Source organism: Rattus rattus, chromosome 2 (genome assembly GCF_011064425.1).
Source record: "Rattus rattus isolate New Zealand chromosome 2, Rrattus_CSIRO_v1, whole genome shotgun sequence".
Classification (NCBI taxonomy): Eukaryota; Metazoa; Chordata; class Mammalia; order Rodentia; family Muridae; genus Rattus; species Rattus rattus.
Genome location: NC_046155.1, coordinates 48,040,560 through 48,068,163, shown reverse-complemented (window position 1 = coordinate 48,068,163; position 27,604 = coordinate 48,040,560). Strand labels below are relative to the sequence as shown.

The window sequence follows — 27,604 nt, the reverse complement described above, 5'->3', positions numbered from 1 at the left end:
AACTCAAGAATTAAACAACTCCAAAGTTTCAGGAAGTCCCTAAAACTGACTAGACGCATAGTATCCCAAAATTACAGAAGCGATAACGACTGCTGATAGGATGCAGGCCAGTCCAGCTGCCTGGAAGACACTCTGACCTATTGAACTGCATGCAGCTCATGCAGAGAATCAAGGGTTGAAGCCTTTGTGGGTCGTCCCCTACGCTAAGGTGGGCTTTTCAATGGTGCAGCTGCCTCTAGGTTGCCTATGCTTCAGTAACAAAGTCTTCACTTGTCCTTCTACTAGTAACCACAGTGAGCACACTGGGTCATCAAGTTGGACAGTGGCAGTATTGTGACTTTGATCTATCACTGGTTCCTTATCTGGAGTAAATAGATGTTTGTTTCCACAGGAATAGTGTGAGTCAATGCTGGTTCATTTGTTGTTTTTCATTATTTTACCAAACACTCTTTTTTTCCTTAAGAAAACAGGTCAGCTTCCCCAAGTGATATGCTTGCTGGCTAGTTTTTATCATCAATTTGACAAAGCCTAGTCACTCCTGAGAAGAGGGGAGCCTCATTTTTTTGTTCACTCCATCAGGTTGGTCTACGAAATCAATGAGATGTAGTGTTAACTGCTAATAGGAGTAAGAGGGCCAAGCCCACTGTGGGCGGTGTGATCTCTGGGAAGGCAGACTGGGCTGTATAAGAAAGGCAGTTGAACAAGCTGGAGGGGAGCAGTCAGAAAGCAGGGCTCTGCTGCTTATGCCTCGAGTTCCTGCCTTGGGTTCTTCTTCCCATGGCTTCCCCATATAATTCACCTTAAGTAGTAAGATGAAATTAGCCACCTCCTCCTCAAGTTCTTTTGGCCACAGTGTTTCTCACAGCAACAGAAAAGCGAGCAAAACAAAAATTGCAACAGGTATGCAACAGAAAAAAGCATTACTAAAGGCAGAGGAGTTGACTAGCTTGATATAAAATGACTGGGAAAGACCTAAGCCACTGGGTTTGTAATTGTGCCGAAGGTTGTTCTGAGGTAATTATGTTCTTGGGAGCAGTAACAACTGGACATTGTTGTTAATGAGGGTCCTTCTTGCACTACCATGACAAAATACCCCTTAATAGATTACGTCAAACCAGTTCTGCCGTTCAGAATCCAGCTCGGCTAGACTGATGGAAACCTTTGAATCCCACAGGCTACTTAGACGGTGGCCCTCTCACACTAGGTAACCGTTCCATGACCCATGTTCCTAACATGACACAGCTCGCACATCCCTGCTGCACTGGTGAGAACACTGTGCAAACAGCGGCCCTTGTTACAGGAGAGTAGGGTAATGCCTTTTGTCTTCCTCTTAAACGATGTGCAGGTACATTTATGAGAGTCCTAGGAGAAGGCCTAATGAAAATACTGCGTTTTTCTTTTAATAAAAAGTTTCTTCTGGCTTATTTCTATTCCACGGATGGCAAGCTTCACAACCGCGGCCATCCCCAGTTAATCCTCAACAACTTTATCCCCACCAGATGCAGAGACACAAAACCTGTTTCTGCCAATGGCTACTGAGGAAGTTATCATCACCTACTAATCCCGAAGGATATGAATACAATTACATTTTAATCTGAGGGTTTAGAGCAAGAATATAAATGAAAGGCACAGCTTCATTTGTATCCAGCACTCCAACTTGAAATTTCATTTTGAATTTGGAGGCCCTGCGTAACACAGCTATCACCTATTCACCAGGACCTGCTCCTGGCCTGGCATAGCAACCACAGGTCTGCTCCAATCAGCAAAGCCGTCATAGGGTATGCAGCTGCTCTGCATCAGAACTTGCATTCCATAGCATCATCATGCCTGAAGCTGTGTCAGCCTCCTCATCAGCTCATCGATCCATCAGCTACCGTTTGGATGATAAGAAATGACCCAGAAAACCTGTCATTCACAACAGAGAAATAATAGATCTGAAAATCGTAGATATGCTAAATGCCTTGATTCGTTAGGATAGACTAGGTGTACACATAACGAGAACCCACGCTGTTTGCAGTACTGCAATTATTAATGGATTACAGACCAATTAAAATTAAAGTCAGGGTGTTAGGATATAATCTGGTTGGTAGATGCTTCTCTTGCTTACGTGAAACCCCTGAATTGACCTCCTCCTGTGTAACAAATTATAAATAAATAAATAAATAAATAAATAATAGATTTAGACTTGAAAAGTATAATATTAGCACGGACTGGGGATATGCTTCAGAGGGTAAAATGCTTGTTACGCAAGCTTGATGACCTGTGTTCAGATACCCAGCCTCAAGTAAAAGCTGGGCGTGGCTAATATAAGATCTGGGCATGGTCACAGGTCGCCTGTAAACTTAGCTGTGGGTGGGTGGGGGTGTGGAAGCAGGAAGACCCTCAGAGCTCACTGACAAGCTAGTCTGGTAGAAATGGTGTACTGCAGGTTCAGTCAAGAGACTGGAGGCAAAATAAATAATAAACTATATAAATAGAAATAAAAAATAAAAAGTGCGAAGAGGCAATCTCTGCTCTTGAGTGAGTTTGTAATGCTTTTGACACACACATACACACACACACACGGAGAGAGAGAGAGAGAGAGAGAGAGAGAGAGAGAGAGAGAGAGAGAGACCTTGGCTGTATGCCCATTCCCAAATATAATACAGTTAATTTCCTTGACCTTCAGTAGTATTTAAGGATGTGCTTCTCACACTGAAATTGTCTGCAGTTCTAGATGAGTCTAGCCCCAAAGTGTCTGAAAACAATGTGGGAATCTGAAGGAATCTGAAACCCCTTTGGATTCTTTATTTCCGAACTTCAGAGCAAGCGGCATGTGCTACAGTCATAGATGTTTTGCAATCCTGATCCTCATGCAGAAAAAAAAAAAAAAAAAAAACTCTGTTGTTCTGGGCGATTCCCCATACCAGAATCTATACATTTGTGAACACAAACACATGTCCGTTTTTAAGGACCCGCTCTGAGCCCCTCGCCCACCTGAGATATGTTTAGGTTTGCAGCTTTCTATGGGCTGAGGACAGCGACCACCTCTACGAGACCCCTGCCTTCAAAAATGTATCTCGAAATCTTTCAAAGCTTTTATTTTAGTAATATGACTGGGCCCTTCAGCTAATCCAAAACCAACACGATATATACTGTTTTAGTTATCAATAAGGAAACAGACCGAAGGAGAGATGAACCTGTCTTACAGGACAGCACAACAGTCCACGGAACATGAAACTTGCTTGCAAGAGGAGAGGAGGAAAGGAGCTTGGTTCTTTTATCATTTCCATTTGGTCAACTACAGATTATTATGTCCTTTGATTCTTTCAACCTCAAAGCTTGTTATAAAATGCCTCCGAGGACTCCTCTTGCCAAAATGAATCCTGAGTGTTTCCTGAGTGTGGAGGCCTTTTAGTTCGAAAAATGCAAGATGGTAGGAGAGTGTACTGGGAGACCTCAGCAGGAGCTGGCAACAGAATTAGTAAGAATTGGAAAGCCTGGCATGGCAAGACATGAAGGAATTGGTCAAAAGCCCAGGTCAGACCCATTGGGAAGCAGAAAGGGCTTTAAAGGAAGAAGCAAAGCCCTCCTAATGTTTCCCTCAGTGGCTTCCTCCAAATTAGATCTACTGGCAAATCTTCTGCAGCTTTGGGCTGTCCGTTTGAAAAGTAAAGCAATTGGATATCATCCCTTTAAAATATCATTCAATTAGATCTTTTGTAATACATACAACGTAAGGAGATAGCCTCACTGACTCTAAAGAAATTGCTAGTGCATTTCATCAAAGGCACAATAATGGAAACATCGATTCCCTCCTCACCACAAACATCTTCCTTTGATGCTGCAGTTACCTTAATGCTAGCACTTTTCATTTTCTCCAGAAGAAAACAGCTGCCTCCGTGCGTGCATGCACATCAGAAAGAGCTCTAGCCTGAAATAACACATTTGTATATCAATCCTAGCTACACTGGCATCTTCATTTGCTACGACATAGCATCACTCTTCTTGACTCTATGCCACTAAATTACCATCCAAAGTGAAGGGGGAAAAACTCCCCTGGATAGCCAGGGTGAGGTGCTTTATGCTACCCCTGCAAACATTGCCAGGGGCTTCATCTCTCTCCCGATGCCATTTATTCAAAGGAAGAATGGCCACATACTTGTTAGAAACTGTAGGTCTGAAGAATAGTCCGCCACTTTCAGCAGAACATGTCAACAAGAAGAAGTACCTAAGGAATAATATATCTGGAAATGTGCAGTGTGATTAGGAAAATCCATCAACACCCACTGCCACGTTCCAAATATTTATTCTAAGTGAAAAAAAATTCAGCAAGCCTGAGAGGATTTTGAAGGCATTATATCCACAAGCATACCCCAGGAGTAATGTCCCTGAAGTTCTTGGTACTGTGAGAATGGAGGAAAGGAATACTCAGGATAACACGAGATACACTGCATTTGCTTTATGGACATCATGGGGTGAGGGGTCTGCTGCCTCTAACCTAGCTTGCCTCTGTTAAAACACACTTTAAGTGCTTTGGGCTTCCTGTAAATGAATTACCACACAACCATTTAACGACATCCAAGTAATTTATTTTTCTTTCAGTATAGGTTCAAATTTTTTTGGCTACTCTAAGCATCTAAACTCACAGACTGTCTGACATTTGGCTAAGTCTTTCATACAATATCCACTTGATGCCATGAAAGAAATGTATTTGCAATGGCTTTTGCTCTGCAAATGTCATGTGGGTGTCCTTAGGGGATTGCATTAAGCACCTGGTGCCCACCATGAGGTTCTGCTAACGAGAGATATAAAGGTTATGTTGAAATTATTGTTTAAAGGTGCTGACATCACACACACACACACAGACACACACACAGACACACACACACACACACACACACACACACACACACACACCTATTCTAATCATAGGTATTTGAGAGCAACTGTTTTTTAGGTTGTGAGGGAGTAGAGGAAGAAACAATTTCAGCCGAGATATTCTGTGAATATCTCTGTGCAACATCGTTCTTGAAATTCTCTTCTCCCTTTGATTTACCAATCCCATAACTTTATAGTATGACTAGCTTGGCATATGAACTAAGGTGCTGGGGAGTGACAGAAAATATAATGAAGAATAACCTGGTCTCTGTTCTGAAATACAAGTAGAGACAGACAGGATAGGTTCCGCCTTGCAGCATGTAAACAGCTCTTCAACTATCCATTCACCTAGCAGATATCCAGCAAGAAGGAGAAATAGTAGATCCAACATGGCAGATCAGGGGAAAGAAACTGCTAATGGTGTGGCCCAGCTTCTTATGTTACAGATAAATGAGAGACTACTAGAAGATTGCTAGCAACAGTGGGTTCTTTTTAAGGTATGTCAAAGGTTCCGCAGTACATAGGAGGCATTGTCAATTACACTGCAGGACACATGTAGTTTAAAGCTAAAAGAGAAAGTCCCCAGGCGCTACGTCTTTGACTTCATTTTTTGGAAAAGAACAGAAGATACTTGTTTAAAGCTTTCCCTGCGCTCCTAGAGAGCATGGGCGTCCTAAAATTTCACCAAATCAAGACTCCAGAGTATGATGACATGCACCTCAGATACAGAACCTGAAAACATCCATTCAAACGCCAGCTCTCCCAGCTACAATACCGGAGGGGATGGATGGGAACCCTAGCTCTCTACATCTTTGTTTTTGGTAGTAAGAGCAACAATCACTTACCTCTTACTTACCTCACAGGGGCTTATAAAAGAAAGTGAAATGATTAAATTTTGGAGAAAGGCACTAGAAGACTATGAACTGAAAAAGAAATATTGCCAATACAATGAACACACACACACACACACACACACACACACACTGGTTCTGTATATTTTGCTAATTAAGAGTAACAAAGTGAAGTTCATCACCGAAGACCAAACCAACATGGTTGGAATAATGAAATGTCACCAATCCTTCTCCAAATCTGGGCTGAGCAAACAAGCATTTTCCCCAGAACGACAACTTGTAAACACAGTGTTTGTTCACCTTTTGGTCCAAGCTGTAGGCCAGCACCCAGTCCTCCTGCTTGGGATGGAAGAGAAGGCTCTGGATGTAGAATGTAAGCCGATACTTTTGATAGGTTGCCCCTTCATCTGAGCTGATCAATATACTGCTCTCCATTTCAGGATCGCTAAGAAGCATGATCTAATGAAAATGTAGAGGAGAAAATAAAGATAGAATTAGTAGGCTGGAATGAACATAAATAATAAATATTGCTTTGTTTTCCCCAAGATTTACTGAGCTGAAATAGGATGTGAGACTAGGTCTATGTACAAATGGACATTTCATTTTGTATTATCTTTGAAGTCATGAATTTATAAGATGGTCCTCCATCCTTTGACACCAGTTCAAACTCATTTTTTACATATGGGAAAGACCCTCTGTTCCCATAACTTTATGACTTCTTCTAAGTGATTCAAGAGTTTTAATGATACCTTGGATAGAGAAATTTCCCAAAACACAAATCTACAGGGGTCCTTTAGAAAATACTGAGGCCCTAGGATTGACCCCAGATTCAAGCAGGCAGACATGGGCTTTGGCATCATAAAGGGCAGGTTTGCATCTCAACATTTTCATACATACAACGGCATCATGGGAAGGCATTTAAACTGGGGAAGCCTGGGTTCCTTTGATATTAACTAAAGCCCAATGCTGTACAAAGTGCCTTTAAACACATGCCATGAGTTATGTTCTTGATAAGGCATTGCTAGAACTGATATTAAAAACCCTGTCCAACGTAATCTAGCTCCTATGCATAGTGCTTCAGTGGCATTAACTCTACTAAGAAATGATTGCCTTTCTATTTCTTAGACCCATTAAACAGACACCAACATCTAACAACAGAATTTAGTATTGGTAACTTTTTCTATCCTTTTGAAAGCAATCTCTTTCTAAGGGCTTCTAGAACACCAATCTCATCTGACTTTTCCTTCTTATCTCTTTTGGATACTAGACTGTTCTTGGGTTTTGTTGTTGTTGTTGTTGTTGTTGTTGTTGTTGTTGTTGTGTTTTGTTTTTTGGGGTTTTTTGGTTGTTGTTGTTTTGTTTTGTTTTTGTTTTTGTTTTCTTGGAACATGAATATAATCATTCATTGGCCTCTCATTCTGACCCTCTCTCTTTCTCAGGAACTTCTTTAGCTCTCTCTTTCTCTTCCGGTTTCCACTGCCATCTTCCTGAGGATACTCCTCTTCTATCCCTTTTCCAGCTTTCAGCTTTGAAGGTAAACATGTTTTCCCTCAAATATTTGCTTTGACCTCATTGAAACGCATCATCATTAGCCTTCAAAAAGTTTTCAAAGAGTGGTTGCTTTTCAGTAACTTTTTTATTCCTGTGTGAAAATCCAGGGCAAAGTTCTTGTATGGACTAGTAGACACACAACAGCCTTTTCCTCCTGGGAACTCTAAAGGGAGAGGAGAGCCTGCGGGAAGCACTGGGCTATCTTAAGAAGATGTTAGGGAAGTTTTTGCAGTGCTTATGGAGTTTGAGATCATAGGTAACTGAGTAAGAAGGACAGCATCATAACTTGTCTCATCATATCACACTACACAGTTAACCAATGGGTGAACCATGGAGTATGCAAGGAAATAGATTTCCCTCTTTCTGGGGAAATTAAACTGCAGCTTTTACGCAGGAAGTAGATGCTTCATGGCTATGGCTTTAATTAGAAGATAAGGCCACCATCCTAAATAGGCTTTATTTTAAATCTCATGAGTCATAAAATTCTGCATAAAGTTTGCCATCAAATACTTCACACAGTGGATTTTCTTCCTCTAGCTCTGTCTCTTTCTGTGTGTGCTTATATTTGCACACATAAGCATGTGATGTATACAGACACACACACACACACACACACACACACACAAACATACCAAATGTAATTGTACATACCTAGACTGGCACATGAACAGATCCTGCATACACATATGTGATGCGCACCCATACAGAAATGAATTTATCTCAGTGGTAGAGTGACTAGCTTTAGAAATGAATATATATATATATATATATATATATATATATATATTCCCATATATATGAGATGTTGACAGTGTGCAGTACTTTTATGGAGCTCCTGTTTGCAAGAGTACATTTTTATTGCAACCTTTCTCTGACATTCTCTTCAGGAAACATTTTATACACTTGGATATCAATAGCTATGTCTCCTTTTTTTTTTTTGTCTCAGAAGTCTCAATCCTGCTTTCTGAAAAGAATGAGAGGAAAGAGAAATACAAACCGACATTTTGAACCAGTGCTCATACCTCACCTGATATTTCATCCAAACCTCACATAAATCCCGTGAAGGACCTAAGGCTTTTTGCATTTTACAGATAAGGAAACTGAAGCTCAGAAGGAAAGCAATTTCCTCATTACTCCCCCAAACTATTGTAGTCCTGCCAACTACACAGGAAGAGCACTTACAGGAAGTCGGGGCTTTCTTAAAACGTGTCTAAGAAATTCACTGTAGCTTCAAGAAACCCCTTACTCCTAAAATGCACTTTCTCCCTCTGACCTGGAGACTAGGAACTCAATTAATAAGAATCAAAGAAGAAAGTACAAGGTAATATGTTAGCACTGGAAAAATATCAGGACATAATATTAATATGTAAAAGACAGAAAATGCTGTGTCCCAAGTTAAGTCTTGATACATGATAATGCTACGTATATACAGAAAATAATCTCCCGCCATATATACAGATTTTACTGTTAAGGGGAGATTTGCATCCAAAGTTCTATGGGGTCAAAGCAAGTAAATGGGGTAGTTGAAGAGGGACAAGAACTGGAAAGGATCCTGTCAAATTGTAAAGAATGCATATTCCTCAAAGAATTTTTATAAGTATCCCACTATTCTATGTGTTTAGAGACTAGCCATGAGACTCTTGGTAAAGGTAAGGGAGATTGTCTCTGCATAAACAAAGAAGGCTAACTTTGCCTTTCATCTTGTAGCTGTTGGTGTGCAGGCGCACAAGTTGTGGTGGGAGCTGTGGAGATATTTATGCATTCTGTGCTTGTATGATTTTGACAATGTGAAAGGGGCAGGAATCTCAATGAAGGCTGGAGGATCAGGAGTTCAAGGTCATTCTCAATTATGGAGTACTAGAGGCCATCTTGAGACCCTGTCTTGGCCACATGAGACCCTGTCTAAAAACAAAAATAAATGTACAATGGATGTTGGAGAAGGGGAAGAAGTATTTCAAATTCAAGTTAGCAAACTATTAATGGGATAGATTCTAGGTGCAGAGGTCTTGAATGCAAATGTTCAGCTTTGCTACCTCACATGTCAACATGAGGAAATTACTCAACGTTTCCACTTTTGTCATCTCCAGGAGAACATGGAATGTACCTCCTCAGAGTGATAATTTCAGGAATAAATGAAACAAGCACAAAGTAGCTTAGCACAGTGCAAGATATACACCCTGATGTTTAAATAAATCATGGTAACTGTACAACTTAGGCCAGAAGGGAGGAAAAGGACTGGATGTGGCAGAAGTGGTCTGAGGTGGTAGCTCTGTGAAGATACAAACAAAAAGAGGGGAAAAAAGAAAGGAACTAGGTTATTGCTGTCCAGTGTACAAAACACAAAACGTTCTAGTGCACTTGAACATTTAAGGTAAATCTTTTTCTTTCTCTCTGTGCACATATCTGTGTTCATCATAACTAAGAAATAAAGAAGGATCATGGGGGGAAAGTGCCTATTAGATTTGACATTAATTTGTGTGCATTTGCATGCCTGGTAATAACTAAAAATACTATTAGCAGATAGCAACAATGCTTCTGCTATGAATGAAAACAAGCCAGTAGGTAATTGTGGACCTGCTCAATAAAATCGTTGCTTTGAAAGACCACTTTCACCTGGCCCCTGTGGGGAGATCCAGCCCATAGTGGCACTAAATACACCGGTAGCTTGGGTACCAGTCTTAGGCATCCAGTCTCTGTGGGCTGGACCATCCACTTTAATGAATTATCCAGCCTTCAGATGAATGACAGTCAAGCTCTGGTGTTCACCAACATGGGGGTACATTCATGCCTTTCACGCCTTGTTTATAACACTTTTTACAGGAAAACTCTGGGAGAGCTGAATAACAATGGCCCCATTTAACAATGCATTTCAGACTGTAAAAGATACAGGTGGAAGTCAGAAATCAAGCTCCTGGCTGACCCTAACAGTATCATGCACAGATTTCTTTATTCAATTACTTAGTCTGTGTTTCTCTTTCATGTAACCTGTGCGAAGTAGTTAAAGCTGAGCATTCCTCGGTCTCTCATTCTGCCCTGACATCCCCCAAATCAAGGAAACAGGCTCTTCAATGTCCTGAGAAGAATTTCATAAGCAGGACACTCTATGAATAAAAAACATAGAGTTGCTATAATTTACTATGTAACTGACTCCTAATGGTAGACTGTGAGTGCATTTAGTGATCAATAAGAAGAAGCAAGAGCATCAGTAGACTTGCCAAGAGTGTAAGAGAGTTGGTAGCATGACTGACCCCAAACACATTGATGTAATTGATATGTTGCTGAGGATAAACTTCCACTCAAGCAGAACCGAAGCCGATACTACCCTTCTCTGTCCCCTCTCTTGTCCATCCTTCAATGGTAGCTCTCAGTACGGGAACAAGGAGAACAGTAACGGGGATATTTCAATTGCCACAGCTGGGGTAAAGACATTTCTGATATCTACATAGTAGAGATGAGGTATGCTGCTAAGCATGTGGTGCAGATCTAGACTTACAATAAAGATTAAACAGCACAAAATATCAATCATTGAATGTTCATAGCGCCACTGTGGGGGAACGATGTCGAGCATTGTATGTTTGGGTTCTATCAGGACTACAATATGTCAGTTACAGATACATTTTAAAGATAGAACATTAATATATACTTATTCTTACACATATGTTCTTTAACCTGGTACCCCTATGCCATTATGCATGTTGCTTTATTTGCCAATATTATGATTGCCAACTTTCTATCCCAACACAGTATAAATGTATTAAGCCTAATTTGTATCTCAACTTGTCACATAGGATTTAACATAAGCCTCCCTTAACAAAGCCTCAGCCACTAAAGCAGGTCAAGAAAAACAGGAAGAGATCGTTCACTAACTCAGAGCATTTGTGACATGATCCTGAGGATTTGAGCTCAGTCTTCAGAACCCAAAGTGAACCTGAAGAGAACCTAAAGAGAGCCGAATGCTGCCCCATGACTTCTACCTGGACACCTCCGCAGGTGTGCCCTTAGCACACAAATACACATAAAATAAATAAATAAATAAATAAATAAATAAATAAATAAATAAATACCACATATTTTTGCTGAAAATAGAATTGTTGATGGTTGGGAATACCAGGGAAAGAGTGAAGAAGACAACATGGACAGAGAAGGGATCTGCACCTTGATGGAATACAGAGGTGCCCAGATGTGGTCAGATAAGAGCACGGTCTGCTTACAGCCAATGCGTGTGGTGGCAATGAAAGAAACGTGACACATCAAAATGTTCTGCACCTGTACACTCATCTCAGTTTTATTTATAATAATTAAGTATTGTAAATAGTTCGAATTGATATAGATTTTTGAACCTGAAAAAAGAAAACAAAAAAAGGTTTATGTACTTATATGTCCATCTCATGTTATTTATAGTAACATAGAATTGGAAGTGATGCAAATAATTGGTAGGAGTATGATTAAATAAAGAATAACAAATCCATTTAATGGAATATTACTTGGCTATTAAACACGAACTCAAATAGTTTCATGGCCCAGGGAAGATAACCATGTTTAAACAGCTCGCGGGAAGCAGGCTGGTCATATGTGAAGCACAATCTCATTTTTGCTAAAGTGGTTTACGCTTCATGTTAGTGTATAAATCATGTAATGACAAACATGCACATGTTAAGCATGATTATTCCTGAAGAGCAAGTTCATGAATATTTTATTTTCTGAATTTGATCTCTGTCTCTGTCTCTCTCTGTCTCTCTGTCTCTGTCTCTGTCTCTGTCTCTCTCTCTCTCTCTCTCTCTCTCTCTCTCTCACACACACACACACACACACACACACACATACACACACACTTCCTAACTCTGCTCCCCTTAATTTTCAGCTATAATATTATGCTTTCTTGCTCTTGGAATCCTTGAAGCTTTAGCTTACCATCAGCCAATGTGGTCACACTGTGCAGGGCAGTTGTGCCACAAGGAGGATGTGGTAAATGGAACCCCATGTGAAAAGTAGGGTGAATGTTTCCAGTCTCTCCATTGGATGCAGATATCTCTCACTTTGACCTCTAGTGCTCCAAACTTCCCCACCTGCCCCATGCTGAATGACTATTCCCAAGTTCAGCTCTGACCATGCTGTTTCTCCTCTCCATCAGGCTCCAATCCCATCTACCTGTTATGTAAATCCCAACAACACACAGACTACAGTAAGGCCATTCTCAGCATTTTCCAGCTTGCTCTCCATAGTATGCTCACTACTTGAAGACAAGGGGACAACTTAAAACTACCGGGCTTATTCTGACATTATTTGCTGATAGCAGTCACCTACTAGAAAGCCCAAAGTTAGATATTTATGGTTTATTATTTTCTGGGTATGGGAACCAGTTCCATCTCCATAAATACTCTGAAAACTGATCAGAGATGTTGCCTCTTTGCTAACCAGATAGTATCAGAACCACTCAGATTAAATGGCAGATGATGGCACCACCCATTCCTCTCCTGTAAAAGACTGGCATGGAGAATTGGATCAATTCTTAGTCATATTATTTCTTTGCAATATGTTTGTTTCCAATGATTAATAAAAGCAAGTCTAACCTCAGGAGAGAAGAAGAGGGAAGAAGCAAAAATGAAGTTCTACAATTTGAAAAGAATATCAAAAGGAAACGAAATTGGTTTAGAAGAAATTGTACTTACTGTTGATGCTTTACTGTAGTTTGATCTAGGGTATTATTTTTTTTTGTTGGTTGCAAGGTAGAAAGTTACAAGCCCAGATATGTGTTCCTAAATTCAGGTTGAGAGTCTGAGGAATGTGTTACGTTGACCAGAAGGTATGCACTTGCCGCAACTTTGTTGCAGACACAGGTATGTAGCAGGTGTACTTGGCTTTGAGAAATAGATGATCAGTTGAACCAAGCTTTTCCAAGGTGTTTGCTATTTCAAGCATCCAAGTTGCTAGCACATATTTTCATACCTCTGGGGTCACAGTAGGAGCTCAGAATTATGAGTACCATTTAAACGCCTCAAATCAGAGAAAGCAATGAAGATACAAACACGATAAGGAAAAATGCCAACCAGCATGTCTATTATCCACCACAAAGCAAACCTAATTTATGAGTATCTTGTTGTAGCTGTGTGGGAGGAGGGTACTGAAAAGATCCTGGTGCAGAGAAGATGGTAAATGGAAATTAATTGCACAGTGCCCATTGTGACTAATTGAAGAATTGCAGATTGCCGCTGATCCAGTATTTACTTTGTGCACTGTCTTTAGTGGCTCCTCTAATAAACAACTGGAAAGAAAAAGAAGGAAGAAAGGAAAGAAAAATAGATAGATAGATAGATAGATAGATAGATAGATAGATACATACATACATACATACATACATACATACATACATACATAAATACATGGTAGATATAGACAGACAGACAGACAGGCAAGCAGGCAGGCAGGCAGAGAGAATATGTATTTTATGAAGTTATCTGTTACCCTGTTTTCCCACTAGATCTTTAATTCTTTATATGAAAATCCTCCAACCTGGACTATTTGGGGGTACTTAACTATTTAAAAAGGTTATTAGACTTAAGAGAGGTAGAATGAGTTCTTGGTTATCACAGAGACATAGTCAGGGAGAAAAGTATTTGTGCTTGGAGTATCATCCGTCCTGGCCTTGCTAAAAGACCCTATGTAGCTAAAAGCTTTCTTGGAGTAGGTCATGAGGTCAGAGTGGTTCAAGGAGCACAGTCTCTCCCAGGACGTGTGCTTATGCCATTAGAGTTCAAATATGTACTCCATGCCTGCTTACAAGGACACGGACAGGCCCTCACACAGCTGAGTGCAATGGACCCAAAGTTAGGGTTACCTGATATTACATCAACCCTTTGTCTCCACATTCCCCACCAGAGGCCACTCTATAATGAGCCAGAGTTTCCTGGTGTCCTTTCACCAAGGTGGGAGTCACCTTGAGAAAGAGATGCTCCAGGAGATGTTGATCCCTTCTTACAGAAGAGAGACATTTTACTTCCCCCAAGCAATGCAAAAGAAAAGAAGACAGATGAGGCGATAAACTGGCCGATGTTTACAGCTCTTAGGAGGTCTGTGCTTTCGGCCCACAGCTCAGGGTCCATAATACACACACCCTCACCCTCCAATCTGGTTGTATAGAATCAGAGCCTTTGAAGTTCCTCCCAAGCCTCCCTATGGCTACTCTCCTTTTAAATCCCCTCTCAGCTGTGAGGAAGGCGGGGGTAGGGGGCGTTGTCACCCTGCTCTATGTGTCTGGAATCCTGTAGCAGAATAACATAAACTGGGCGATTTAAACATGGCCGACATTTACTCCTCAGAGTTACTGAAACTGGAAAACCAGATTCTCAGTGATCCTCTTTAGGACAGTGCCAAGCCCTTTGGTGAGGGAGTCACCCTCATGACTTACTCACTTCCTCAGAGTCCTCACTGTCTGACACCATCTCACTGGTGGGATTTCAAACAGGAATTATGGTAGCACCTGTTCAGCTTGTGGTAGTCCTGACCACAAGTAGTCTTGACTACTAGTGACCCTAAATCGCAATGTAAATACCTAATATATCTGAAGGACGGATGTTTAACCAGGTTTGACTGAAATCCAGGTGCCCACAAGGCTTCCTACATCTTTTTGGAAGGGCCTAGAGGAAAGCCTTTTTCCTGCTTCTCCTAGATTGAGAAGTTGTTGTGTGTGTTAGCGCCTAATCGGCATCTCTCCTCAAATTCACGTACAGCCCTCCAGTGTCTGTCCCATTTCTCATAGATACCGCTTCTTCTACTTGTCCTCTTTCCCACGCCAGGAGACGTCCATGCTTATTTGAAAATCCAGACTGCTGTCTGGTGAAGGCTGGCTGATTCACAATAACATTCCACCCAGAACTAGAATTTCCTCTTAGCTCAAAACCTAACCTGGAGATTAGAAGCTCTTTAGGGAGTCTCGACTTTGCCTCTCACACCTCCTTCCACAGTGGCTTACTAAGTTACTTCTTACAAAGGTCAAAGGGCAAGCTCAGACTCTACTTTACCTCCTGAGTTAAGTGCCTTAGCCTTCTTGCTGTGCACTGTGTCAGGGGCAAGGTGAAGGAGAGAGAAGACACAGCTAGGCAAAGAGAAGTTAGTGAAAACAGAGGCAGGAAGGAGCAGCAGGAGAAGGAGGGTGTCCTGCCACCACAACTCATTCTCCATGGCTGGCTGTATCCTGATTGACCATTCGCACCTTACTTCTATGGGATCAGCCCTCCAGCAGGCTGGGCTATGGTGGACGGTTGCCTTTTCTGTGTTGAATTTTAGAATGTTTTCATTCTTTGGTTTTGCTTCCCCTCTTTCTCAATGTGAAACAGAAGGGTTGTGGGGAGAGGAGGTAGCAATTTTGCCAGGCAGGTACTCTCCGTAATGATCCATCATCCCATGCCAGGTGGTCCCCAGACTAGCAGGGAAGAGAAAACCACAATAACAGTAATAAACGGAAAAAGAACCCTCCAGGTAAAGACATAACAAGGAGCTGCAGCTGTCTCTGCCAGGGAGGTGGGGAGAGGCAGGAGAGGAAATGCAGAAAGGGTAAGAGAGACAAGCGTTCAGAGGCGACAGATGTCTATTTGACCCCAGTGACGGCTCTCGGTCTGTTTGTGTGTTCATGTGTGCATGTGCCTGTGTACAGTGTGTGTTTTCTTTCCCTTTTACACAAGAAAAAGAAACACAGCCCCACACAGCCTTGCTAACGTTTTGTTGTTGTTAGGGACACAGCAGCACATTTGTCAAAAGGTCCAACTGCCACTTGTGATTCCAGAGCTCCGTAAAGGATCCACCCCTACAGTGATTTAGATTAATCACTTCTCATTAAGAGCCAATAAACACCCTGCATTCAGAGTGCTCCTAGCTGCCACAGCCCACTGTCGCCATGTATAATTGCCAAAGGGGAAGGCAGAGGCGCACCAGAGAGTTGTCAAATGTAATTTATAGGTTTTTAAGATCTAATCATTTTCTATAATATTAGATTAAATGACAGTCTATATTAAAGAGGAAATTACATTTCACCTTGCTTTATTCCTCCCCTCTCCCTTCCTAACGAGGGTTTTTGCAAGGGTCTAATCCCACAGCAAAGGGCCAGAAAATGTCCTTGACAATGTACTTGAGAAGAATTACACACAACACATCCCTGCACTCACCAGGCTGTCAAAAGAAGCAGAAGAAATAAACGGAAAGTTCTCTTAGCCAATCCACTTGTACTCAGAAGCCTCTCCTACCTGCATTCCTCTACCTCAGCCTGAGCTGGATCATCTTACTCTGATCATGTTCCCCATGGCTTCTGGGTATTTATTTGGGTGTTTGCAGGGCTAAGGATCAGCCTGGAGCAAACCCAAACCATACAGAATCCACGGAATTGGAATCAAACAGACCTTGCTTTTGCAGCTGGATGCTCAGCCCTGCAGTCAACCAAATGACTTGCATCCATTTATTCTGGCTCTAACTGTAATGGACACTACCAAGAATAGGGGGAATGCCAAGGCAGGAAGGCTGAAAGGAGTGGGTGGGTGGGGGAGCACCCTCATAGAAGCAGGGAAAGGGGGGGATGGGATATGGGGTTTCCAGAGAGGAAACTGAGAAAGGGGATAACATTTGAAATGTAAATAAAGAAAATATCCAATAAAAGAAAAGAAGAAGAAAAAGGTAGCATAAACAAGATCAGAATAATGGCAGCAGCAAGAGAGTATTAATGTTGGTGGAGGAAAATCCCATTAGGGGTCCTAACTCTAGACAAAGAACTACAGGTAAGGGGTGAATGCTGGGAGAAGAGAATTAGCTTCTCTTAGGGATGAGCCCTGTATTGGCTGTCCAAGGCAGAGAGGTTTTCTCTGAAACCATACACACACAAGCAACAAAACTAGATTCACCAGGGTGGGTGTATTTATATATCTGTGCACATGCAACATAATAATAAAAGAAAACAATCAAAAATTTGATAGTGGAGGAGACATGGGAAGGGTTGGAGGAAGAGACATTGAAGGTTGGAGGGAGGAAAAAAAGAAGTGATATAATTATATTTTAGTTAAAATATATTAAATTTTTAAAGGGAAGAAAAGAATACAAAGATGAGGAGAAACAGTGTAAACCTTACTCCATTGATCAATTAGTTCCTTGACTGAAGAATTTCAAGTTTTTCTCCAAAACCACAATACTTTCTACTGCCACTGCTACCATTACTCTGGCTTGGGGAAAAGGAGAAATAATAATAATAATTAGAAACTTCCTATTACACGTTACATTCACAAGTGACTGTAGGGGCTCTGCTGTCCAGCCTGGGCCTCTTTGTGTTTCTACATAGTCATATGAATCCAGACGTGGATAAAACAGAATCTGCCTGGGTAAGGAGCGGTATCACCCAGAAGGTACAACCAAGATATGAAACCAAGAGGGCGAAGACTGATAGCTGTTGTAGCAGAAGGATGACCACGATGCCCACAGCACATAAGTGAGAGCATGTGCTATATTTAACATTTATAATGAATGCCAGCCTAACTCCTCCATTGGAGACCCCGTGCTCAGTCCAATGGTTGTATTTGTCAGGCTCTGGCAGAGCCTCTCAGGAGACAGCTATATCAGGTTCCTGTCAGCAAGCACTTCTTGGCATCTGCAAGAGTGTCTGGGTTTGGTCTCTGTATATGGGATGGATCCCCATATGGGGCAGTCTGTGGATGGCCTTTCCTTCAGTCTCTGTTCCACAATTTGTCTCCATATTTCCTCCCTTGAGTATTTTGTTCCACCTTCTAAGAAGGACTGAAGCGTCCACGCTTTGGTCTTCTTTCTTCTTGAGCTTTATGTTGTCTGTGAATTGGATCTTAGGTATTCCAAGCTTTTGGGAGGAGTTAGAGAAAGGACAGAAGGAGCTAAAGAGGTTTGCAACCCAATAATAACAACAATATCAACCAACCAGACCCCTCAGAACTTCCAGGGACTAAACCGCCAACCAAAGAGTAAATACATGGAGCGACCCATAGCTCCAGTCACATATGTAGCAGAGGATGGCCTTGTTGGACATCAATAGGAGGAGAAGCCCTTGGTCCAATGAAGGCTCAATGCCCTGAAGCAGGGGGAGGAAAGATGGGAGAGGGGGTTTCCAGAGGGAAAACCATGAAAGGGGATAACATTTGACATGTAAATAAATAAAATGTCCAATAAAAATAATAATAATGACTTATATTAGCCTGTGGGGAAAATATATATATATTTAAAATAAAATAATGCCAGGCTAGAGAGTACAATTGCTATAGTATGGTACTTATAAAATTTCTTTCACTGGTTCCAACAGAACTTCCTTTCCCCTTGTCCTAGGTTCATTGGTGGAAAATATCACCCAATTCTGTGTCCAAAACATACTCTTTCCCACCTTGACAAATTACTAGTGAGTCACTCCTCTCCATACGGAGCTCCTCTTTTCTCAGTACGTTGTGAAGCCCTATCAAGGCCATACCCAAATACCCCCAACAACAAGAAAATGCCATTAATTGTCTGTCAGACTTTTAGAGCTCTCTGCAGCCTGCTTCTACTACAGTGAAAACATAAATTCCAGATGGCTGGGAATTTTCCCTCCTTTTATCCTATATAGTGTCTAACTGAGTGTCTTTTAAGGGGGTTTCATAAGCCCTATGGCTCTATTCCTGGTATTCTCGATCCCATCTCGATTCTGCCATCTCTGTAGAACTACTGGATGGACGAGAGGAAGGACAGCCAGATGTGGAAAAAGTTTATAGTTATAGTACTCTAGTTCACCAGGAATACAACTCACCCTAAATCCAGTGAATAAATCCTTTATTCAGCCAATCCTATTCCCAATGAGAGGGAAGGTTACAATCCACTCAATGCTCTATACAAATACCACACAAGAATTCTGTTCCCAGGCTAGGGAAACAGGTTGGTTTGCAAAGTAGGGCCTGTGTTCAATTCCCCGTACGCATGTTTAAAAAACGGCCAGGCATGGTGGCATGCACTTGTAATTCCAGCACTAGAAAGGTAGAAATAGGAGGATCTTCGGGCTCACTGGCCAGATTGCTTAGTCAAATCAGTGAGCTCAGGTCCAAGCAAAAGCCTAACCCCCAAAGGAAGATTGTTGGCCCTTGAAGAACAACTTTGTAGGTTGTCATCTGACCACTACATATATATATAAAGACATGCCCCCTCACACATGTAAATCTGCGCGCGCACACACACACACACACACACACACACACACACTGCAAAAGTGTAAAACAAGAGCAATAAAAATGTCACTCCTGCATCTGTAACTAAATGAGTAAAGAGCAGAAAACAAGCATGTATTCTCATTTTTTCATAGAAATGCTGCTTACAAAATAGGACCAAAACATAAGGAAATAGCCCAAGTGTTCATTAATGGATGAATGGCTAAACAAACTGCGGTATACCACTGAACATTATCTAGCCATAAAAGGAAATGGAGTATTGATACGTGCTATAATACGGATGAATCTTAAAAACGTTATGAAGAAGAGAAACAAGCCGGGCGTGGTAGGTCACATCCTATTCGTCTCCATCTGTGCGAAGTGTCCAGAACAGACACTTGCATGGAGTCGGAACATAGCCACTGAGCACCAGGTATGGAAGGCACAGAAAATGAAAAGTGGCTCTGGGACGGTTGTAGAATATGGGGATTAGGTGCAGGGGGGGGGAATTTTGGAAGTAGACGGAGGGGTTAGCTGAACGACAGATCCATATACCAGGCCTTAGTGTTCGCTTTGGGAAAGCTTCAACGTTTGTCTTATGTTTCAAAAAACAAGTGAACCTAGGGTGATTACAGGAAGTTTAACAGTCGGTCTCCTTGTGACTGGTCTGATAATAAATGCATCGGTTTAAGGAGAAAACCAACAATTTTGATGCCGCTGATCTAAGAAGCTATAACACGCTCAGACCACCATCACTGGGCAGCCGGGAAAGCTGTAGAAAGGATCCTCACAGTTCTGGCGACAGTGAGCCACGTGACATAATAGCTTTCTTTTCGCTGTTCCCAAATCCCAGTGCAGGCTGATGCAGACCATAGTTCCACAAGCCCCCTTCCTTTTCCTGAAAGATTAGCATCACCAAGAGGTTTAATTACCAAGCAGAGGCCCGTCTTGCCTCCAAGCTGATCTCCGATGCTCTCATTTTAAAGAATGGTTCTGTAGCACTTGCTTTATCCAGCTTTATGAAGCATGTGTTATAAAAGTATCTCACCCATACGGCTCTTTAATACCATGGCCGCGCGCTCCATTCAATCCCATAAAATCCCAGCAATATTTAAGTGTGAAAGGTGACTTTCACTGTGATATTTATTATTGGATAATGAAAAATGGCATAGATAGCCTTCAAAGCCCCCAAGCAATGGCATAAGCTATGTCTTCTAAGCTTTTAATAACAGGACCGCCATATTTCCTGGAAATGGTACAGATCTCCAAGGGAGCCTTTCGAGCGTCCCTCTTGGAAGCTGTGAGGGCTCTTTTACAAGTTTTCTTCTTATTGACCCCACCCCACACCAGGCAAAGGAAGTTGGCTGGTGAAATGTATGGAGCTTCCTTCTCCTCCAAACTGAAGAATGAGACAACTTTGCCTTGCGGATCTAAGCAAGAGTTCCATGGGATTCTTGGTTGTTGAGTAGTATTCGCCTCAGTCCACTCTGCCATAGGGCTCGGCCACTCGGGGAGGCAGGGCATGGGCTTATCCCATTTATACCATGCCACTGTCAGAGCTGGGATGCTGGGCTGTAGGGGAAGTGCCAAGAGATACTGCTGGGGGTGGGGGGTGAAGCACAGTCTGAGATATGATGGGAAAGCCAGAGCTGGTTCAGGGATCCCAGGGCTAGAGCTGTGGGGTTCTTAGGCTCTTGGACATCCGGTGTCCCTGGGAGTTTCAGAAGAGCTGAGAATGGAGTCAGGGCAGGCCCCAGTGGCTTAGAGGTTGCAGACTTGGTGGCCGTTGTGGCTGAGAGTGTAGAGAGGTCTTCTATGGGAGGCACAGGCCTTCTCCATGCCTTCCCAAGGTGGATCTCAATGAAAAGAGGCAGTCCATGGTTCCAGTTAATTATTGTCGTGGCAGAAAATGGATTTGTACCCCACTTCTTAGTGTGGGCCTGAGATTAAATACATTTTGCAGGGAGAAATGTCTAAGAAGGGAATTTTATTGGCAAGCCCTCTGGATCTCTAGCTAGCTCATTAGCATGGAGAACTCCTTTTTGAGCCTATATGACCACAGGTCACATCTCTTTTCCTATTGTCTTGGTCTGAGATGTTAGGGATGCCTCATCTACATAGGGAAGGCAAATCTGTGGGGGGCGGGGACTGCAGCTAAGCAACAGAGGCCTGGTGCCAGGAGCAGGTGAAGCTCCTACCATCCCTTCAGGGCCTCTGGGGCTTCAAAGCTTCAGCTTGGCCTTACAAAGTCACAACCCCACACTTGGTCAGCCCTTGCTGTGCTGGAGACCCCACAGGATCCAATGTAGAAAGCAGTCAGAACTCAGTGCACATATTCTCTGTGCTCCTGGATCGAGCTCTCGTCCCATTGGCTCCTGGTCCTGGTCCTCTGCTACAGCTTCTGTGCCCTGTCATCGGTTCTCTCAGGATTCGCCTCCTGCAGGCTGTGGCTATCACTGTAAAGAGTGTTGATGTCTCTCAGTCTTCTTATCCACAGTATCCAGTACAATGTCTGGGATAATGCAGATGCTAAGAGATATCTCAGAGTCCTAAATAGTTAACTTACTCTAAGGAAACTCCTACAGAGCAGAAAGGAAAAGCCAAGGTGATGTGTATCAAGTATTTAACTCTACAGTGTGTAGCATCCCAGGGAAGCCTGGAACTAAGTGCTTGTTAAATACCATGTGTGCTCCTGGATCTTTCCGTATCCTAAAACAGGGTGCATATCTTAGACCTGCCTTTACCAACCACTCTGCAACACACCTGCCCAGTTGTGAGCACAAGCAGCAAGGAGTAAAGAAACCCAGCATTCTTCCTGGCTTCCAGCTCTGTGACGAATAGGAGTGCATTGCCAGCGTCTCACAGCTCCTTACCAGTGCTAACACTTAGAGCACTTCAGCTAGTTACAAAGAGCAGGAAATTCAGCTTCAACATCTATCACGATGGGTCAGTTTTTTTTCCAGCGCATTGCGAGGTCGATAACTAGAGCAGATGAAGATTCAGCACCGGGGAAGCACTAATCACATAAGAACCCGGACACCATAGTTAACCATCCTCCTCAGAATAGCTTTTGACTCGCTGCTACTCTGTCAGAGGCAATGTCCCCAATTATTCCCTCTCGTCAGGTCACAATACAATAGGCTTGCCTATACCAAAGAAGATCCATGTCTTACTCCACCCCCCTCCAAAAAAAAAAAAATCCCTCAACGCTATGTTTTAGGCTTTCTGAACATGACCGAACTATTCATAACATGGGCCTGAAGTAATTAGCTTCAGCTGTGGAACAATGCGCTGCTTTCTTTCACGATTGCTCCACAGTCAGTTTAAAGAATAGAAATGAACTCGATTGAGCTGTTCTCCTTTATTCATATGCAACAGTTATCGCCCATGCTACCTTACGTGTTCACACAAAGTTACTTCCTCCTCTTGATGTCCTGACTAGCTTAAGATAACATCGAAGGGAAACAAGGAAATGCCTGGGGCTGGCGTTTGCTTGTAGTCACGCTGTAGGAGCAGGCACATCAGAAGGAGAAGTGTGTGTGTGTGTGTGTGTGAATTAATATTAATATTTAGGTATGATAATTAGATACTGGTAAGGAAACTGTTACCTACTAGCTCTTTGGTTTCAACCTTAATATGCACAGGAATCACCTGAAAAGCTGGGCAGGCTATTCAAAATCAATCATGTGATCTACAGATGGTAAAAAGCTCTCTAATGAGAGCAGAGACCCGCTTTCCCCAGCCCACTCCCTCACTCAATAACAATTTCCCATTCTAAGTCAGAGGAAGAGAAGGGAGGGTGTTCTCTGGGCCTCTTGTACTAACCTTCCTATCCTGTTCAGACAGAACTCTCTAGAAGCTTTTCTTCTAAAACCAACGTAGAAAACCAGATTCATTATCTGCAACTGAAGAACATCCACACCGATGCCGTTTAAAATAATCAAAATCATGTTATTCCCTGTGCTTGCTCCCCCAAAGAAATGCTAAGAATTTCTTTGGCATGTGTGACATCATTTCACCCTCACAAAGATTCCGTAATCTAATCTCTGTCAACTACAGCTTCAGAGTAACATTCAGAGGGATCAAGGTACGTAGACAAAACTACACGGCTAGTGACAATGCCACAGAAACTAACATCAGAAGTTTGTAACCCAAGACCGGAGGATGGCTACCCTGAAATTGCAACATTTTGTCAAAAGTATCCAAGGCAGTGTCTCTCACTAGCTGTGACTAGTAGCCACACAAATGGCGGTGGTTGGAGAGGACCTTGAGGGGGGAAGAAAGTTAGCAGACAACTGAACAGAAGGTTGCTACAAAGACAAGGAGTAGTGACAAACAGGAAATTGATTTGTCTCTGCTTTCTGCTCACTGCTTAATTTCTGACCAATTTTCCCTGGACTCCAGTTATATTTGTTGCAACTTCTGAGTTTCAGATTAACCCTATCTATAAGAACCTGACCATCTGAAATGGGGTTGCCCAGCTTAAACATAAACACACACACACACACACACACACACACACACACACACACACACACACACGACATTTGTACAGGGACAGAATGTTATCTCAAACATGCTCTTCTGTCCACTCAACAAACTACCATGAACAAAGATACAAAACCTAGTCTATATCAAATTTCTGCTCTCCATTATTGGAACATCCCTACACCAGAACATCCCTAATTCTCTAGTATCTGTGCTGGATTAAGGAAAATTTAAATATTAGCTATGAGAATTCCAAAAGATTTTTAAGGTATCAATCTCCTTAAAAATTAGAATGTGGAAGTTCCATTTTACTACCTAGGATCACAGACTTTGTTCCTTCTCTGTTAAAGTATTACAATTTTACAAGGAAATATAATTCAGTTCACCCATCATCCTCTTGGATTGCCGACTCATACCAAAAGCCTAGTCTCCCAGGCTCAAACTACTTGGCAATCCAGTTTTCATTCCTTACGGCATATAAGTGAAGCCCTCTTTGCCAGTCATGTCTCTCCACAGATGCTCAGGTGTAAACCGGCTATCGGTGAGAGACACTACAATTTAAAAGCAACATAAACATGACGTTTTTTCCCTTTATTGAAAATAGATTTTTTCTCACATAATATATCCTGATTATGGTTTCCTTCCCTCTGCCCCTCCCAGTCCCTCCCCACCTCCCTTCTCTTTCTGGATCCAATCCTTTTGTGTTTCTCATTAGAAAACAAACCTGCTGTTAGGGAATAATAATAAGATGAAAAATAAGACAAAACAAAAATTAACACATCAGCATTGTATAAAACAAACCAAAGGGAGGGACAAATCCAAGGGAGCGCACAAAAACAGACCCGCTTATTCACATAGTGGGGAATCTGATAAAAACACTGACCTAGAAGTCCTAATATATGAACAGAGGACCTGGTGCAGACCTGGGCAGGCCCTGTGCATGCTGCCTCAGTCCCTGTGAGTTCAGAGGAGTTTGTCTCATATTGATTTAGAAGAACTTGTTTTCTAGGTATCCTCCGTCATCTCTGGATCTTACACTTCTGCTTCCTTTTCCAAGGGACACACTGAGGTCTGAGGGGAGGGATGGAGACATCCCATGTAAGGCTGAGTTCCAAGGTCTCTCACTCTCTGCACAATGTCAGCCATGGGTCTCTGTATCTGTTTCCCTCAGGAGCAACAGGAAGCTCCTCAAATGATGACTAAGGAAGGCATTGATCTACGTTTATATATGAGTAGAATATACAGGTTCTCCCCCTCCTCCTCCTCCTCCTCCTCCTCCTTCTCCTCTTCCTCCTCCTCCTCCTTCTTCTTCTTCTTCTTCTTCTTCTTCTTCTTCTTCTTCTTCTTCTTCTTCTTCTTCTTCTTCTTCTTCTTCTTCTTCTTCTTCTTCTTCCTTCTTCTTCTTCTTCTTCTTCTTCTTCTTCTTCTTCTTCTTCTTCTTCCTCTCCTTCTCTTTCTCCTTCTCCTTCTCCTTCTTCTATTTATTTACTTATTTAATCAATACTATTTGGGTTTTGCCCTAGATTCCTCAGGTTCTTGATCACCCAAACAGTGTCTGATATAGGTTCCATCTCACGGAGTGGACCTTAAGTCAAATCAGCTCTTGGTTGGTTACTCCCACAAGCTCTGTGCCACCATTGCCCTAGCTATCTATCAGTTAGTACACCACTGTAGATAAAGGGTTTGTGCGTGACTTGGATTTACATTTCACTATTGGTAGCCTTCAAAGTACTTTCCTATAACAAAGATGCCAGATCACAGGGGTGAAGGTCCTATGTAGGCACCAGCTGGATATCAGCATGTTCGATGAACTGTTTAAAGCGATGGGACCTTGCTGTTATTTGAGGAGAGCAACCTATAGAGGTTGGGTTTTTGTTTGTTTGTTTGTGGGTTTTTATTTGTTTGTTTTTCAAACACAAAAATTTTAAATAATGCTAACTTTCAATATTTTTTTGCATCTGGAGAAGGATGGGAATTATACCTACTGAAGGTCCCTATGGATATTTAAACATCTTTAAAAAACAAATTTTAGCTGCTACTGTCAAAATGTGGGTGCATATATAGCAGAGGATGGCCTTGTTGGGCACCAATGGAGGGAGAAGCCCAGTGTAGAGGAATGTCAAGGGGTAGGGGTTTATGGGAAGGGGAACACCCTTATAGAAGGGGAGGGGAGTGGATAGGGGACTTATGTCTGGGAAACCAGGAAAGGGAATAACATTTGAAATGTAAATAAAAAATCTAATAAAAGAAAAAAACTTGGGTAATAATCATATGATTGTCTTGAGCAGTATATGACTACAAACTATGACAAAACAAAGCATTTGGTTTTTCTTATATTCTAGAGGGCAAGGACAGTCTTTTTTTTTTCCTACTAATTAGCCTGATTTAGTTAGGTTACTATTTGCATGAACTGTACTCTTTGACAATGTAATATTTATTGGATGGTCTGAAGGAGAGGAGGCTGGCAACAGAGACTGGGAGGTCAGCAGTCTGTGACTAAATACCTCCCCTAGTCATTCCACTGTGTATAATCAATACTGTGGTAATGGAGGACACGCTGGGCTTGAAATATGCTGAGCTGCCTGATAACCTCTAAGAAAAGGCAAATCTAATGTTAATTCATTCACTTTCTCAATGATCTTCCTCTGGAAGAGGTTCCCTCTCTTAAATTCTCTTCTCAGAGATCCATTAGGCATACATGGGCCAAGGAAAAGGAAGCCGCTGTGTACATCTAACCTCCTGCTTTCCCCAGTGTGGCAGGCCTCTATTTGTGTCTTCAGTGCCTGGCTTCCTGAGGGTGATGCCAAGCAAATCAATCCATTTGACAGCTCAGTTCTCAACAGAACCAATTCTTAATGAATACTCCCATACCAATAGCCTTAACCATTTTCTAAAATCACCTTTGTGATTTCTTTGTCTTTATCATTTTCATGCTAAATTGAGTGGCCACGTGATGTTGGAGAACTGGCTCCACAGGCCCTTGACCTGGCCTCCTCCATCTTGCTTCATGCATGCACATCTGAATTGATGGGCAGTGAGCCACTAAAATGGTGAAATTCTTACTTTCTTACTTTTATTGTACCCTTTGCAACTGCCTTTGGACACTATGTAATTGTGTATGTAAACACAAAATTTAGCGTGGGGCACAGATAAATCTCTTGGAATGAAGAAGGACCTAAGCAATCAAAACAGAGGCAGGGAGGCTTCATTGTCAAAGGAGATGCATAAGAAAGACAGTTGGATAATGTGTAGCTGGGAATATCATGAAAGCTATATGTGTGTTACTTGTTTCTCAATCCCAGCCCCCTAAACATCTTACATGTTTACCTTACCAAAGTTGTTCTGATGTCTAGATATGGGTGGCTTTGTACTCTGAACCCACATCCCAAAGATCTTCATCTTACTTTTCTACTGATATTAGCAAAGCACTGTGACCAAGGGACCTATAAAAGGATACATATAACTGGGAGCTCATTATTCCAGAGGGTTGTGTCCCTAACCATCATGGTGGGAGCTTGGCAGTAGGTAGACAGGCAAGGCACTTGAGCATAGCTGAGAGCTTACCTCTGATCTGAAAGCAGGAGGCAGAAATTTAGCAGGCTAACTGGGAATGATATGAACTTTTGAAATCTCCAAGCTGACTCCCATTGACATGGGAGGCCACACCTCCTAATCCTTCTCAAATAG

General features: G+C 42.1%; 1 protein-coding gene across 1 annotated transcript in view; it reads right to left on the bottom strand.

Moving 5' to 3' along the window:
• Sorcs3 (sortilin related VPS10 domain containing receptor 3) overlaps positions 1–27,604 on the bottom strand; it is a 617,283-nt gene that overhangs the window by 273,266 nt on the left and 316,413 nt on the right. The window contains 1 exon segment of the mRNA XM_032892177.1: positions 6,012–6,170. Coding sequence (XP_032748068.1) covers positions 6,012–6,170 — 159 coding nt within the window.